Below are 18,293 nucleotides of genomic sequence, written 5' to 3' on the forward strand. Positions count from 1 at the left end.
TTTCTCCTTTAACAAATACCCTTTTTCGAGATTTATGCACATATATGGTGGATGAATCTCGAAAAATATAGAATTGGAATCAAAATCCAAATATATCTGTTCTTGAATTTGACCTCAATTGATGTGTCAGTCAAACTATAAATTTAATACATAAGTTTAACTCGAATTTGGGATAAAATTTGGAATATGGCTGAATTTTAATTTAAGATTTTACTCCAATTTGATTTGGATTTGAGATAAAATTTGGGATATGCTCAAATTTTAATAAAAGGATCAATTGAGATTTCTTTTCTTATCCACAATTTATTTTGATTGAAGATAAAAACTCAAGTTTGGATAACTTGAATTTGGAATATGAAAATTTTTAATTTGAGATGAATTTAGATCTTTCCCACAACTTGATTTGGAAATGGAAATAGGGATAAGAACCTAAATTTAGAGGAGTGTGATAAAAAATTTGGAAGATGCCCAAATTTGAATTTTACATCAATTTGAGATTTTATCTTAATTCAGTTTAACCTAAGGATAAAAGTCTAAATTTGGATAATTTAGATTTGGGATAAAATTTGGAATATGTCCAAATTTTAATTTGAGATTTTATATAAGGTTTAATCTCAAATTGAAAATTTTGATTTAGAATAAAATTTGGAATATGACCAAATTTTAATTTAAGAAATTTTTTTGAGTTTTATCTCCAATTTTATTTGATTTTGAATAAAATTTGGAATATGTCCAAATCTTTTGAAGATAAATTTGACGACAAAATCTAATAAAATTAAATTAAATAGGGAATTTTTTTAATTAATTTTTTTTTAAAATTGAATTTGAAATTAGGATATAATCAAAATAGGAAATCTAATAAAAATATAATATTTTAACTCAAATCTTTATTTGATTTGGATTTCCTAATTTATTAGGAAAGCTGGGAATCTCTATAAATAAGACCTTAAACTCTTCCATTATCTTCATCCACTCCTCTTCTTTACACTTTCCTTTCTCTCATTTTCTTCACTTTTTTCAATGTTTTTTTTATTTAACTTTTTCTTCTTTTCTTCTTTTTTCTTTTTTTCACCCTTTTTTTCCCCCCAATTTTCCTTCTTTTTTCCTTTTTTTCCTTCTTTTTTTTCTTTCGTTTTTCTGTCTTTTTTCTTTCCCTTTCTTCTTCTTCTTTCTTTTGATCTTTTCTGTTTCGTCTTCTTTTTTGCAGTAATGCCCTTCTACGCAACCGTTTCCTTAACATACATAAGGATGACCTTGGAAATGTCTACCTATTGTATCGCCGTCCATGCTTATGTTTCCTGATTATTATGGGGCCTCAGAAAGGCTTACAACTCCCCTATTCGATCAACCTAGGGATGACCCCAAAAAGGTCTACCCTAGAGTATCACCGCTCATGCTCATGCTTCTTGGTCATCATGCGGGGGCCCAGAAAGGCTTGGAACTCCCCCATTCGGATCAACCTAGGGACGACCCCAGAAAGGCCTACTTATTGTATCATCACTAGTGCTCGTGCTTCCTGATCGTCATAGGGGGGACGAAAAGTCCTACAACTCCCCCATTCGATCAATCTAGGGATGACCTTAGAAAGGTCTACTCTAGAGTATCACTGCTCGTGCTAATGCTTCCTGATTGTCATGGGGGGGCCCTAGAAAGGCTTACAATTCCTCCATTTGATCAACCTAGGGACGACCTCGGAAAGGTTTACCTATTGTATCGCCGCTCATGCTTATGCTTCTTAATCATCATGGGGGGAAGGGGGCCCGGACAGGCTTATAACTCCCTCATTTGATTAACCTAGGGATGACCCCGAAAAGGTCTACCTATTATATCGTCGCTCATGCTCGTGCTTCCTAATCGTCATGGGGGGCCTGGAAAGGCTTACAACTCCCCAATTCAATCAACCTAGGGACGATCCCGGAAAGGTCTACCTATTGTATAGCCACTCGTGCTCGTGCTTCTTGGTCGTCATGGGGGGTCTCGAAAGGCTTACAACTCCCCCATTCGACCAACCTAGGGACAACCTCGAAAAGGTCTACCTATTGTATGGTCGCTCGTCTCGTGTTCTTTTTGATTGTCATGGAGGAGTCCTGGAAAAGGCTTATAACTCTTTTATTTGATCAACCTAGGATGACCCTGAAAAAGTCTTACCTTATGATATTACTCTTTGATTCGACTTTGAAAGATGAGGCAGATATGGCCATCAAGCTTTTGATGTGGAAGTCAGGTTGGACCGAAGTCGATCTCGCATATGAGGCGGAGCCGACGGGCAAAAGTTGCCCTCGCTATATGAGGTGGAGCAGGCCAAACCAAACTTGATCTACATATTGAGGTGGAACCATACTAACTTTTTGGATAGAGGGAAAGAGAAAGCGAAGTTGTACCAACATGTTTTTTGTTTTTTTTTTTTGGGGGGGGTGGTTTGTACCACCCTTTTGAAGAATGAGGCAAGCTGCACCGGATATGAATTATGAAGATGAAGGAGCTACCCAGAATTAGGAGATGAAGCAAGCCACGCTAGACTTGGGAGATTAAGCCGAGTCACGCCAGCCTTGGGAGATGAAGCAAACACGTTAGACTTGGGAGATTAAGCGAGCCACACCAGCCTTGGAAGATGAAGCGAGCCCTGCCAGACTTTGGAGAATAAGCGGGGCACGCCAGACTTTGGAGATATAGCAAGTTATGCCAGACTTTGGAGATGAAGCAAAACCACGCTATCAGTTTGGAGATGAAGCGAAGCCACGCCACGACTTTGAAGATAAAGCGAAGCTGCATCATGACTTCGTAGACGGAGACATTGAAGATGGAGCTGAGCCATGCACACCAACCATGAACTTGAAGATGGAGCAGACCCATGCACACCGACCTTGAACTTGAAGATGGAGCGGAGCCGCACACATCGACCTTGAACTTGAAGATGGAGTAGAGCCAGACACATCGACCTTGAACTTGAAGATGGAAGCGGAGCCATGCACACCAATCTTGAACTTGAAGATGGAAGCAGAGCCATGCATACCGATCTTGAACTTGAAGATAGAAACGGGACATGTACGTCGATCTTCAAGTTGAAGATGGAGAAGCATCGGCTGAGCCTTTGAACTTGAAGATGGAGAAGCATCGATGGAGCCTTTGAACTTAAAGATGGAGAAGCATCAACGAAACCTTCGTGCTTGAGTTTGACAAAGCATCGGAAATTTTTTTGCATTTGAGTTGATGAAACATCAGTGAATGCTCTACATTTGAGTTTGATGAAGTATCGATGAATCATCAGCATCTGAGCTTGACAAAGCATCGGTCAATCCTCTACACTTGAGCTTGAAGTATCGACGAATCTTTCGCATTTAAGTTTGAAATATCGGCGAATCCTTCGCATTTGAGCTTGACGAAGAATCAATGAATCCTCTGCACTTGAGCTTGAAGTATCGGCGAATCCTTCGCATTTAAGTTTGAAATATCGGCGAATCCTTCGCATTTGAGCTTGACGAATCCCTGTCTCTTATACACATCTAGATGTGTATAAGAGACAGTCGATAAATCATCGACATTTGAGCTTGACAAAGCATCGGCCAATCCTCTGCACTTGAGCTTGAAGTATCGGCGGATCCTTCGCAATTAAGTTTGATGAAGCATTTGCAAATGCTCTGCATTTAAGTTTGATGAAGCACCAATGAATCTTTGGCAGTAGGCTTAACTTTGTGACTTTGAGCATGAAGATGGCATTGCAAAGCCTCCAAACTTGAGCATGAAGATGAAGCATAAATGAAACCTCTGAACTTGAAGATGAAGAAGCATCGATGGAGCCTTTACACTTGAAGATGGATGAGCATTGACGAAGCCTTCGAATTTATAAATGGGTATCGAAGAAGCCTTTGAACTTGAAGATGGAGGGAAATCGGCGAAGCTTTTAAACTTGAAGATGGAGGAACATCGGCGAAGCCTCCGAACTTGAAGATGGATGGGCATACAATCCAACTCTTGAACTTGGAGACAGAGAAGCAATAGTGCAACCATCTAATTTGGAGATGGAGAGGCATCAATGTAACCATCGAAGTTAGAGTTGTATGCAATAGTGCAACCCTAGAGCTTGGAGATGGGGAAGCAACCGTGCGACCATCAAATTCGGAGATGGAGAAACAGCGGTGCAACCATCAAAGTAATAGTCTGATTCTCAAACTTGGAAATGAAGAAACAACAACCCCAACATCTTTGTAAAGGGGGCAGAACTACAATAACTTTTAGAGAAGGAGTGAAGTTGTAGGGAATAATATTTTTTTAGGGGAAGCAGGGAAGTCGCACCAAACTTGAACTTTGAAGAGGAAGAAACGAAACATCAAAATTTGACTTCAAAGAGGAAGTGGTGAAGCCTCTGAACTTGATTTCGAAGAGGAAGCGAAGCGCCATTCCAAATGTATGCTTTTAGTTTATTGTGTTAGCTTCTTAAAGGGATAAATAATCTTCAATTTGTTACGTTGCCCCCATCAGGGATGAACATCTTCAATCTTTCGTGTAGCACCATACGTAGGGTGATTGTCGTACCATTTTTTTTTATGGAATGAACCTAAATTTCTTTAAGTTGCCTACGTACCCTTGAAGAAAAGGATCAAGTCATGACGTAGTTCAAATGTTTTTTTTTTTTTGGACTAAACTTGAAGTTTCTTTCAAGCTGCCTACGTACCCTTGACAATGACAGGGATCAAGTCATAACGTAGTTCAATATATATATATATATATATTTTGCTAGACTGAACTTGAAGTTTCTTTCAAATAGCCTACGTAGTCTTTACAATGACAGGGATCAAGTCATAACGTAATTTAATTATTTATTTTTTTGCTGAACTAAACTTGAAGTTTCTTTCAAGCTGCCTACGTACCCTTTACAATGATAAAGATCAAGTCATAACGTAGTTCAATAAGAGATTTTTTTGGGTCGTTCACCTTTTAAGCTTATGCGGGCCAAGAGCACCATGCAGTTTAGGCTCTTTCGATAAGGAGCTTCTTCACTTAAATTTCAGAAGCTCTTATTTCATCATGACTTTAATCATCCTTTTCATTTGTAGTATTCGTCAATATGATGAGTTTTGACTTCACTATCAAGGAACCTTCTATATTTATATCAACTGACAATTTTCTCTTCATGCGTGAAGAGACACGACTGTGAATCTTGTCATCGTTGTTTTCTTCACGAAATGGTCTTTCTTTCAAGGTTTTCATCTTTCTTTTATGTTGATCGCTTGTCATCTTGAGACAATCAAAAGCAGATGTTAAAGGTCGATCTTTCTTTGATGTGAAGATACATAGCCTCTTGAAAGTTGAAGTTCGAGTTGCAGTAGACGTTGGACATTGGCCTTCTTCTTCTATCGTGGCCATACTCAAGTTTGGAAGACTGAAGATCGAATAGTTGAAGGCTTGATACGGTTGAAGATAGAAACTCTTTGCTCTATTTCTTTTGAGTTGTCAACTTCTTTAGCAGTTATATGATTGTTGTCGGCTTCTACTATGCTGACAACATGACATGCAATAATTTTTTATACTTCCTCTTGATGATTATCGAGGAAGCTTCTTGGGAGAAATTCTGCCAAAGTTATCAGCCATCAAAGTTTAAAGAAGTCCTTGTCTCTTTCTTTAGTAGGCTTAGGCTTCCATGCCATCTTTTTGCCTTTCTTTTTATGAGCCTTGTTTCTTCTTCTATAGTTTTGATAGGAGTGCGACTCCTTTTTAGTGAAATTTGGCTGTCTTCTTTTTCGACGAGTCACAACTATCCACCCTTCATTGTCATCTTCAATAGGATCATCGTTTCGGAAATCTGTTCTTAGAATCTCTTGTTGGAACCGAATGACTATAGACTCAAAAGTCCCAAACTGGATGAAGCTTTCTCTTTGATCATGAGACGAAAATGGTGTTGGAACACTTAAAATCGTCACTATTGTAGCATGATTTGTTTGAGCTACTTTATTCAAATCTAGCTCAATCTTCTTTTCACGAGCTAACTTTAGAATCAACTTTTTCAGCATGAAACAACTTTTAACTGAGTAACTAACGACCCGATGATACTTGCATTATTTAGGATCATCTACTTTTCCTGCTTGTTCCGGTCGCTTGCATTTCAACAGTTGAATAAGTTGCTTCTATAGCAGTTGCTCCAACATGTTTGCCACATTAGAGTTAGGGAATGGATAAACTTTCTCCTGTCTTTCTTTAAGAGTTGGACAACACTTTTCACCCTCATTGTGTCTTCTTTCAAATTTTGTTTGTTTTCCTTTGGAGTGAAATTTCAGCGGGGTCACATGAACGACCATAGATTCTTTTGTGGCACTACTCACGATCTCTTCAGTGCCCTTGATTTCTTCTTTATCCTTTATCTCTTTAAGGACTAGGAAATATTTAGTTCCCCTGTTGGCAATGCTTAACTCCATATCATGAGCACGTGTTGCCAACTTCTCAAATGTACGAGGCTTTATCCTTTGCAGAATGTAGAGAAGTTATCAGTGCATGCCTTCGGTGCACATCTTTACTGTAGATAATTCAGTGAGTCTATATTTGCAATCCAGACCCAGAGCTCTCCATCGATTGATGTAGTCGATGACTGGCTCTCCCTTCCGTTGTTTTGTGTTCGTCAGCTCCATCATGCTAACAGTACGCCTTTTGCTATAAAAGTGATTAAGGAACTCTCTTTCCAACTATTCCCTACTGTCAATCGCTTCCAGCTCTAGATCAATATACAAATCAAAATGTTTCCTTTCAAGGTACGGACGAACTACTTGACTAGCTAGTCTCCTCTGGTTTTTGCATTTTCACAGGTTTCAATGAAGTGAGCAATATGTTGTTTCGGATTGAAATTACCATCGAATTGTTGGAACTTTGGAGGTTGATACCCAGCTGGCATTCTCAGGTTGTCGATTCTCTTGGTGTACGGCTTGAAGTACATAAAGGAAGATTGCAATGGTCCTTCATACTAAGCCTTTATGGAGTTTGTAATCATATCCCGCAGTTGTTGAACTGACAGAGCGACGACAGAGGTAAATTTATTACGGCTGGTCTTCCTGTATAACAGTCTTTCCTTTGTCATTAGCTTTTGTAGCTGGAGATTGACTCGACTCAGCAGTTTCTCGAGCCTGTATTTGATCTCTTAAAGCATCAATTTTATGATCTCGCTCTTCTATAACTTTCATTAGGAAATTTATCTTTCTCACCATCTCTACCATGGCCAACTCAACCGCTACGTTAGTCACCATGACAGACATTACATCAAAGTGTGATTCTTTATCTGATGGATCAATAGCAGAAACATAATTTTCGAACAAGGGATTTTCTCTGATGACGATCCCGCCTTTAGGATATTCCATCAACTGTTTCTAGATTTTCTCCGTGATGACATAACTTATGTAAGTGTCATTTGCGATGATAGCTTTAGATGCAACTTTTTTAGTGTCATATGTAGATTTGTTGATTTGGATGACGAGAGAGAGATGAGAGGCAGAAAGGTCCCACTGGGTATGTTAATTTGTTCGCACGAGAATTCAAGAGAAATTTATTTCGTGGAACTTGAACTTTTTATTTGTATTAATTTTATAGAAAGTGAGTACAATCTCTAAAACATAATATTTTGACACTTTCAAAATAAACTATAATCTTTAAGGTGGTTGATCTTCTTGAATGATTGGTCTTTGGACTTGTTGATCTTCTTAGATGATCGATATTTGGGTTTATTGATCTTCTTGGATGATTGGCCTTTGGGCTTGATGATCTTCTTGAATGATCGACATTTGGACTTGTTGATCTTCTTAGATGATCGGCCTTTGGGCTTGATGATCTTCTTGGATGATCGACCTTTGGGCTTGTTGATTTTCATGGATGATTGGCCTTTGGTTGATGATCTTCTTGTACGATCGACCTTTGGGCTTGTTGATCTTCTTGGATGATTGGTGCTCGCACGAGGCTTCCGGAGATACTTGTTTCGTGGAGTTGAACTTGAGTTGGTGTTGATGTTGATGTTGATTTGATGCGATGTGGTTCCATCTCTAGTACTTAATTCTCTGATTCTCTCTCGATTGAATGCATATGCTTGATGTATAGAAGTAGGGTGTGTGGATGTTCTTGAGCTCTGAGTCTTGAAAGAACGTTTGTATGTGTGGATGTTCTTGAGCTCTGAGTCTTGAAAGAACGCTTGTATCTTCAAAGGACTTCAGTCTTCAAACGCGGTCAGAATGCTTGTATCTTCAAAGGACTTCAGTCTTCAGAATACTTGTATCTTTAAAGGACGTCGATCTTCAAGCGTGGTCAAAATGCTTGTATCTTCAAATTAATTCAGTCTTCAAAATGCTTGTATCTTCAAATTAATTCAGTCTTCAAAATGCTTACATCTTCAAAGGACTTTAGTCTTCATAATGCTTGTATCTTCAAAGGACTTCAATTTTCAGAATGCTTATATCTTCAAAGGACTTCAGTCTTCAAGCGTGGTCAGCTTTAGGAGTCAAGGAGTCTTCTGATTATAGAGAATTCTCTCTAAGCTCTCTGGAGTGTAGAATTTTTGATCCCCACAAATGAGGAAAGCCTCTCTATTTATAGAGTTATCAAATGAACTTCATGCGCTTAGGCTTGGTTGTTCCATGGACTTGGCCCCTGGGGCCCAACTAATTGGATTTTGGCCTTATTTGACATTTGGGTCAAATTAAGCCTATTTTTAGGCTCAATTGGACTTTTAACCCAAATAATAATATTAAATTGGGTCAAATTAATCTTATCTGACTCAACGGTCATGATAAAACCACGTGGTGTCATTGGACTTTGTCTTCAACTTCAATTCGAGACACATGTCCACTCCTAATTGGTTCCAAATTTGATGATTTAGAATTTGGTCATTAATTTAGTAAATGACGTGGTAATTTATGATTGGTCCAAAATTTCTCCTTCAACAAATACAAAATCTAATTAATTTTAATCTAATTGATCCATTAATTTTAAGAAATATTAAGTATGCCAATAGATCTATTAACTTTTAAAAAAATTGTAAAATGTGTCGTGTACTTATTAAATACTTTTTAAATCTACCTTTTAAACTAACAAACGAAAGTTAGGATTAAACTTAATATTACCTATGTGGTTTTTGAAGGAAAAAAGATTTTAGCAAAGATTGGCCATAATTGTCATTCTTTTTTCTCAAGCTATTTATTGATTCAAAAATTGAAGTTTAATGCCTTGGCAATTGAGTTATGTTCTATCTTCTATTTTTATTTATTAATTAGTTTTTTTTAGAGTTTAATAATATATATGGGGTAGGTGATTTGAACTTTTTACATTTTCATTGAGAGTATATGTCTTAACCAACTAAGTTATAATCAAGTTTGACAAGTAAAATATTTTTTACATTTAGATCCTTTTGGTTCTTACTTTTGAATATATCTTTTAAACTTTGTAGTTAAATATATATTGGTTCTTTAAATAGGGAGGAAAAGAAGAACGAACCATCAAAATTTTAGAAGGAAAATTAATTTAGATGGCAAAACTACTAAAAATATTTACAACTAATAGCAAAATATCACAGTTTATTTGTATTAGACCGCGATAGACTACTATCTGTGTCTATTTGTGTCATGATAAACATGTTGAGAATGGTGTCCTAAATCTCCTTGTAATCTCATAGTTTGTAAACTCTGTATAAACATATTGTTGTTAATAAAATAAGTGTTATTTTATAAGCATATACCCAATCCAATAAACTAAGATTCGAAATTATTTCATGTAATTTAAACAAGTATGTAGAGACATACAAGTGGATCTTGTTTAAATAATAACCTAAATGGTTTGTAGTAGATGGATAAAGTTGGATACCTTATCCTGGTGACACTACAGATACGCCCCACTTTGTAGATGTTACAAATGTTGTAAAGTGCTACAAATGATCTGATCCTGATCATTCATATGGAGACATGCAAGCGGGGGTATGTTATACAAAGAGTTTGTATAAGATCGGACCACGAAATGATTAGTCTCTTTATATAACGCCGTTAATAATAGAGACTTACATTTCACTAGGATGACCATAGGTGACATGACCTGAATCCTGAGTGAGTTGTGAACTCCTGCTCATAAAGGTGGTCCTTTGATTTGTATGGGTGAGGGTGGCCACATTGCCAACTCAACAAACCTACTATTTTGGGAATTCGTTTGACCGGGGAGCTGGGAACTCAACTACACAAGACGAAATTCACTCATTCCCTGATGCAGGGGCAAGTAGATAAATTGCTCCTTTAAGGGCTGATTCCGGGTCTTAAACATAGTGGTCACACCCTCTTATGGGCCGAGAGGACTTGGTCATAGTAGAACTATGGCTTATTGTTTATTAGAGGAATCGGTAGTACTTAAGGAGTTAAATATAACTACAGGGACAAAAAGGTATTTTAGTCCAACTGTACATACGAGCAATTTGTGAAGGGTCATCACACTGTTGATTGGTTATATCCAATGGACACAAAAATTTATCTGTAGTGTGAAGAGTGCAATTTTCGGTCTTCAGTGGAGTAACCGACAATTAACAGATGTTGGGTAATTTAATTAAAGAGTTTAATTAATTATCCGAGTAACATTAGAGCTTCAATCTACAGGTCCATAAGGTCTCAACTGTAACTCAACAGGGATTTAATCTTTGGATTAATTTGAAGTGTTTAAATTAATTGAGGGAATTAATTATATATAATATAATTAATTATAATGTATTTGATACATTGTAAGAGGAATTTGAGTATTATTCAAATACCAATTATATGAATGAGATTATGTAATTAAAAATAAATATGATTTATATTGAGAGGAATAAAATATTTGGATATGATCTAAATATCATTTATATGAATGAGATTCATATAATTGAATTTAATATAAATATGATTTATATTAAATGCTAAAGTTAAGAGAGAATAAAATCTATAGTTTATGTTATATTTGATACAATATAAAACTATAAGCTATATGTTATATTTGATATAACATATAGTGTATATATAATAAAGTAATTATTATATATTCTATTTTATTAATTTATTTGAAATTAATAAAAGGGAAGGAGTTATAACTCCCTCCCATTATTCTGTCAATAACAAACTTGTGATAAAAGAAGTTGAGAGATCATCTTCTTCCAGGAATTCACAAAGAAAAGTTATATGAAAGAGAAAGGTTCTCCGAAGAAAACTCCCCTCTCATCCTCTCCTTCTCCTTCCCTCTTCCTAGGACTCAAGCAAAGTCCACAACTCTTGCTTGAGTCTTTGAATCCCAAAAGAGAATATAAAGAGTTCTCGACTAGTAGTATCCGTGTGTGAAGAAGGAGATCAACGAAGAAGGAGTTCTGTACGTGACTAGTACAAGGATTACTTGAAGAAAGGTTCTTCAAAGGTGAGGTTTCTTAAAATCTTTTGTTTTTTCATCTAAAAGCATGCTATAATTTAACCTTGAATGCACATCTATTTATATGTTTACTGTAAAATTTATATTCAATAATTAATGAAATTTGGACGATTCGCTTCCGCTCAAGGATCTCCTCATGTCGAGTTCTATTCAAAACACATATAGTAGTCTATTGCTCTCTATCACAGATAGACAGTAATATTTTGCTATTATTTATAAATATTTTAGTTAATTTTCTTATATTTGAAAACCGCCCAATTTAGAATGGTAACAAGTGATCACTAAACAAAATCTAATTAGCCCTATATTTTCAAAACAAAGTAAAATAAAAATTTAAGAAATTTTAGTTTATGAAAAAAGAAGGAGAAGAAGATTCTAGCTTTTGGAAATGTCACATAATTAAAAGTCTTAAAATGTGAAATTAAACATGTGAGAATGAGATGAGAAGTTCATATCTCACAATCACCATTGATGGTTGATGGTTGATGGTGGAAGTTGAAAACAAACAAAATAAAGGCCTTCCTCTGTCCCACTCCATCTCTCATCACACATCAAAATATCTTCTTCGTACTCACATTGATTTAGACACTTTCATTTTAATCAACCACATTTTAATACATAATTTTGATGTACTTTGCAACAATTTGATGTGATACATTTTAATGTACAAAATGTTTTTAAAATCTTTAATTAATTTTATGTTTTATTTTAAAATTTATTATTGAAATTTTAGTCCATTTGAAAGGTTTTTAAGATTAGATTAAGATTTTGAGAATACTTTTCAATTGTTTTGTTTTATTTTAGCTTTAGATTACAAATATTGTTTTTATTTTTGTGAAGAAGTTATGCAATATATAAAACGTAGATAGATTTTCATTATTAGGGTGAGGTTTGAAGATTTAAATTATATAAAAGGTAAATAGATCTAGCTTTTATAACTACTCTCAACTAATTTAACTTTTTTAAGTATTTGAATTAACCTTCTATGAAGGTTGAATTTGATTTTTCTTTTCTTCAAAATCCCTAAGTACATATTTGTTTCACATATGTTATCTTGAGATTTCTATTTAATATTGTTGTTTGTTTCACAGGATTTCACTTTTTAAAATTTATAGAGAACTTTAAAGCTCATCTTATATAGATTTTTTAGTATCCGAATTTTTACATTAGGGACATGAACAAAGCTTGATTAATTAATAAATTAATATAAGTTAATCATCACTATTAGTTTTAATTAATTATTAAATATAAATATAGTATCTAGACTCAATAAGTTTCAAATAATAAATTTACCATTGATATTTTATGTTCCCTTAACTATTTAAATTATTAATTAATTATATTTAATTAAATAAAATAATTTAATAATGTTTAATTAAAAATACATTTATTGATATTTTAAGTGATTAAATAATTTATCAAATAGTTAAATTTTAATTATGTCTACATTACTTGTTCTCTTATATTTTGCTAAATAATTATTTAGTTTTGGTTTATGTATACAAGATTGGTAAATTAAACATATTCATTTGACTTCTAGATGTTAATTATCCTACATATCTAAACATAAACATTAGTTATTCCAGATATTTAAATTTTAGATATTTAATATTCATACTCATGAAACAATATCTGTGATCTAAACGATCCTTAAAGAGAAAAAAAATCTTTAAATTGTAATTCAATGTAGTTCTCATTACAAATGTTAATGTTAGTTAAATAGATGTGATGTGGTGTGTCTATTAAACAAATGATAGTTGAGTTTGTATAAAAAGAGAGATTTCTTTTTTGACAAACAAAGAGAGTAAGACTTTTTTTTTTTTCTTTTTTCTTTTTGAATTGAATGAACTTGTACTAACCGCCAACAATAGAAGAAAGTTTCTTAACATGTTTACAACTCGAAACCAACCAATCAAGAAAATTAGAGAACAAATCAAACGAAACATCAAAAGTACAACGACGAGCAAGCATTCCAAAAAAGAATAAGGTCTAGTTTGGAGTTGTTGTAAAAAGTTTATATAAATTGATTTATTAAACTAATGGTTGATACATCAATAATGCATTTTTACAAATTAATAGACCCAACCAATTTGACCAAATAATCAAATTGATTAAGGACCCGATTAGATTACTTAAGAAAAATGTATTTTTCAAAAATCTCATTTTTAGTTAAACAAAAATTATTTTGAGTAATTATCAAATACTTCAATTTTTTCTAGAATGGCTTAGTTTTTAAATTAAATATTTAAAATGCATTTCAAAATCGTCCTAAATTTTTTGATGTAAACAATACTCTCACTAGTAATCCCAAATTCTCTCTAATTCACTTCTTTTGTTGGGTAAATTATTATGTTAGTGATAAAAACCAAAAATTGATCATAATTTCACATATAGAAACTCGAGTCTTTTTTTTTGGAAAATAATTCATAGATATTGACATGAGATTTCATATAGACATTTAATATTCTTGGATGTTTTATAAAACTTAGGATGTTATTATCCAGGAAATTTTAAAACCCATATGACATGGGTTTTTTAATACCTTCCATTCTTGGGGGATTTTTTTAACAATAAGTTGAATAGAGCTTGATTAATTAATAAATTAATATAAATTAATCATTACTATTAATTTTAATTAATTATTAAATATAAATATATTATCTGGACTTAATAAAATTTAATTAATACATTTATCATTGATATTTTATATTATCTTAACTATTTAATATAAAATTTTATAATTATTTATTAATATTCTAATTAATTTATATTGTATTTAATTAAATAAAATAATTTAAATAATATTTAATTAAAAAATATTCATGTGTTGATATTTTAAGTGATTAAATAATTAATCAATATAATAATATATTAAATAATTAAATTTAATTATGATATTACTAGTCCCTTATATTTGATTAAATAATTATTTAGTTTTAGTTTTTATATTCAAAATTTATAAATCAAACACATTCATTTAATTTTCAAACATTAATTATCCTGCAAATTTGAAAACACATACATTTTGATTTAATATCGAAACATTGTCTGCAATCCAAACTATTTTTCATGGGTGTTTGACTCACCGATTATATAAGTGAGTGTTAAACAATTAACTTCTCTAGAAGTTTACACATTTTTAAAGAAATTTTATATATATTTTTAATGAGTTTGCTAAAGTCCATTTTTTTATTTTTATTTTTCTATATATTTATCAAAAAAATTCATCTTCTTATGTCTCAAACATCCACTTAAATTTACAACATGCAGAGTGAGAAATAAACTAAAAAATTATTGGAGCAACACATCACATAACTTCTTGTTTATTGCATCATAATTGATAACTGACCCTTAAAAAAAAGGAAAATTCACGACTGACCCCAAGGCATTTTATTTTAATTAATTATTTACTTGTTTACGTATTGATGATCTTGTTGTTGTTAGTCTTCTCTGCCCTATCAACTAACCAGGTGAAAATGGTGCCATAAACAACCTCCACATCTTCCTTCGGCTCTCCGATCAACTGGTGCCACATTCCCGGATACACCTTCAACGTCTTGTCCTCACTCTCCGCCGATTCGAACACAAATCTCGCCGACCAACTATCGCAAACCACGTCGTCTTCTCCATGAACCATCAGCATTGGGACCCTAATTTCATGGCAGTTTCTCTTTATGTACTCGCACACTCGGAGAAACTCCAATGCTGTCGCCATCGGCGGTTTTCCTGAAAATCGCCGATTAGGGTTTCTCGCCACCAATCTCCTCTTCCACTCTTCTTTGTACGATTTGCTCGCGACGGGCTTCGTTATCACCAATCGCAATGACGGTGCTAAAGACGCTGCTATTGGAAGAAGCTTCTCCAATGGCCAAATCGGTTTGAATTTCGCCGAGATTCCGCACATGGAACCGTTCAACACGATTCCGTTCCAAACCCCCTTTTGCTTCAAGGAAATCAGGATCGAAATTGCACCGCCGAGGGATTCCCCGTAGAGAAAAGCAGGGAGGTTAGGATTCTGTTCTCGAACAGAGTCGAAAAACAGAGTACAATCGAGAACAAGCAGTTCGATATCTGGGATCGAACCAGGGGCTCCCTCGGAGCGGCCATGGCCTTGAAGGTCCAGCGAGCAAACGAGGAACCCAAGTTTAGCTATGGCGACGGCAGTGAGCTCGAATATCCAGCCACTGTCAGAGGTGTAGCCATGGACCATGGCTACAACCCCTTTGAGCTCTGAGTCAGAATCAGGGCGCCATGATTGAGTGAAGATTTTCATCTTCTGGGCATTGAGGATGAAGCTTTCATGGTGAGTAACTTTGTGTTTCTTGTAGAATTCTTCCCTTGTTAACCCTCCATAGGGGCTGTTCTCGTTGGCCTGGTTAATTGGATGCAACATTTTCAGGTACCAAAAGAACTGAGTCTACTATTCAAAACAGAGAGAGTGATGCAGAAGACAAAGTGGAGAGGTTGAAGAGGTATATTCTTTTAAAATTTGAATTGGGTTTCGTTTGGCTTTTGAAGAGGAATGAGTGTGTGGGGGAAATGTGTTAATTTAAGTTTGCATAGGGAAATGATAAGTACCCATTGATGGAGTAGGGTCCAAGAACATTGAAACCTTATTTATATAGTGTGAACGGAGTAAATACATAGAATGACTAAAATTTTTTCTAGAAATCAAATGATGATTGATGAAAAATTTGAGATATGTGGAGTATGTTGTGCCAATAAATTAGGAAAGGGTGACATCCTAATTCCTAAACAAAGTATAAGTGTGCCCTTTTCTCATCCTTCTACTTGACAGCTCCCATCTCAACTTTTGAGCATTAATTTCCATTCAAACTTTCAACTGTCCAAGTGGTGTGCTTTTTATGGTTAAATTTGAATGGTATTTGAGAAGTTTTATGTTTGGAATAGAGAGGTATGTTATGGGTTTTGATAATTATGCAGGTAAGTTATGAGTAAACTTGTGGAACTTGTTAGATACGCTACATATTTGCTTTTAGAAGGCTCAAGCTTGTGAATCGGGGCGGATTTAGTAGTGGATCTATGAGGCTCGAATCCTTCTCAATTTTATGCTTTTTGTATAATATATATAAAAATTTGGCACAGTATCCTTCCTGCCCTCTCGACCAAGGTTCATGTCCCACTCATTATATTTATTTTTATTAAATTATATAAAGTCTCTTGTCAACAAATTTTATGATTCTGTCACTGCTTATGAGTTGTCTTTACTTATTATTAAGATAATCATTGCATGTGAGGTAAACACTTTCTATAGATAGGTTGCAATCTACAAAATAAATAAAAATATATGTATTTCTCGTTTTGCAATTGAAGTATAAGTTGTACAATTATGTTTTTTGGTTCAACAATAATGTAGAGATAAAAATTCAAATTGTTACCATCTTAATTGAGATTGTAATGTCTTAATCACTTATATTTCAGATGACATTTGTCTAACTGATTGAAACATAGTTTGATTGGATATTACTTTGAAAGAAATATTGTTACTATTTGAAATTTGAAAAAAAAAAAAAATCCTTGCTGGATTTATCAATTCAATATTTTTTTTTATATTTACATTTTTTTTTAAAAAAAAAGACCATTGCTAGATGTACAACCTTTTATTATTTATTTATTTTATTTTATTGCTATTCTTGGTAATTCATTGTTAACTGCTTTTTCTTTACAAATTTTGGATAATTATGAAACTAAAAGAGAAATAGTTCAATGTTTTTCCTTCCTTAAAAAGAGAAAAAAAAAATTGCAGAAACGGACCTCCACTTTTTCCTAAATTACATTGAAGGAAACTCTTTGATTCAATGGTTAGTAATAGTATGAAGTTGATCTAGAGGGGGTAGCTGGTTGGAGGGTCCTATTTTGGATGGGTGAAAACTCAATTCTTCATAAATGTTCCGTGAAAGCTTTTGATGCCAAAACTTTTGTAGAATGCTCAATACGTTGGAAGTTGAGTGAAAGTTGTGAATTTGTTGAATCATTATGACTCAGATCTGTCTGAAGTTTTTATTCTTTTGCAGACAAGGCTCTTCATCTTGCAGCCTTTGTGAATGCTATTTATTTTCTTTTGTAAAATTTCTTGGGTGAGATGGGTTGATGCCAAAATTTAGATGAACCAAACCCTAAAATTTTAATCTAGGATAAGATAGTTCAAGTGTCCCACTAAATGAAGAAATTGAATACTGGTGCGGTGTCTTGTCACCGATACTTTTGACACTCAAGTCAATAAGGAGTTAGATGAATATTGATAATAGAGTAGTATGGAGTGTTTTCGGCGTATCTTTAATGAAGGATTCCAATGGCTCATATAGAATTGGTATTATGTAACGGATGCATAGACTCATAACGGTTCCTCTAATCCATGAAATTGTTGGACTGTTACACTTGGCCCGTTACAACTCCACCAACACATGATCTGTTCGGCTTAATTCTTTCATTGATTGCTATTATGACTTTGTACTGCTACCACTAGGCTTCCACTAGGATCTTGATGGGTTCTTTGAGCTTACTATAGACTTCTTCATAGATCATCCTAACTCGCTATAAGCTCTCTCATGGTCCTTTGAGCTCCCTCTGTGTTTCCTCATGGGACCTTTGAGCTCACTCTAGGCTCCTTCAAGGGTCTTCTGAGCTCATTCTAAGTTCACTCTAGGCTCTCTCATAGATCCTATGAGCTCACTCTAGATTTCTCCATAAGTTTTTTGAGCTCCCTCTAGGTTCATTTATGGGTCTTTTGAATTCACGTTAGGCTCCTTTTAGCTTTCTCACGAGTCATCTAAGTTCACTCTAGGATCACTCATACTTTTTCTGAGTTTACCCTAGACTTCTTTAAGCTCACTCTAGGCTCCCTCATAGATTCTTTGAATTCACTCTAGGCTTCTTCA

At 34.2% G+C, this 18,293-nt stretch overlaps 1 protein-coding gene across 1 annotated transcript; it reads right to left on the reverse strand.

Annotated features, from left to right (window-relative positions):
• Nucleotides 1–14,809: 14,809 nt before the first annotated feature.
• Nucleotides 14,810–15,787, reverse strand: LOC120073068 (caffeoylshikimate esterase-like). Its single transcript, XM_039025679.1, has one exon. The coding sequence runs from the start codon at nucleotides 15,785–15,787 to the stop codon at nucleotides 14,810–14,812; it is 978 nt and encodes a 325-aa protein (XP_038881607.1).
• Nucleotides 15,788–18,293: the final 2,506 nt, after the last annotated feature.

The sequence above is a fragment of the Benincasa hispida genome, chromosome 3, assembly GCF_009727055.1.
Source record: "Benincasa hispida cultivar B227 chromosome 3, ASM972705v1, whole genome shotgun sequence".
In the NCBI taxonomy this organism is placed as follows: Eukaryota; Viridiplantae; Streptophyta; class Magnoliopsida; order Cucurbitales; family Cucurbitaceae; genus Benincasa; species Benincasa hispida.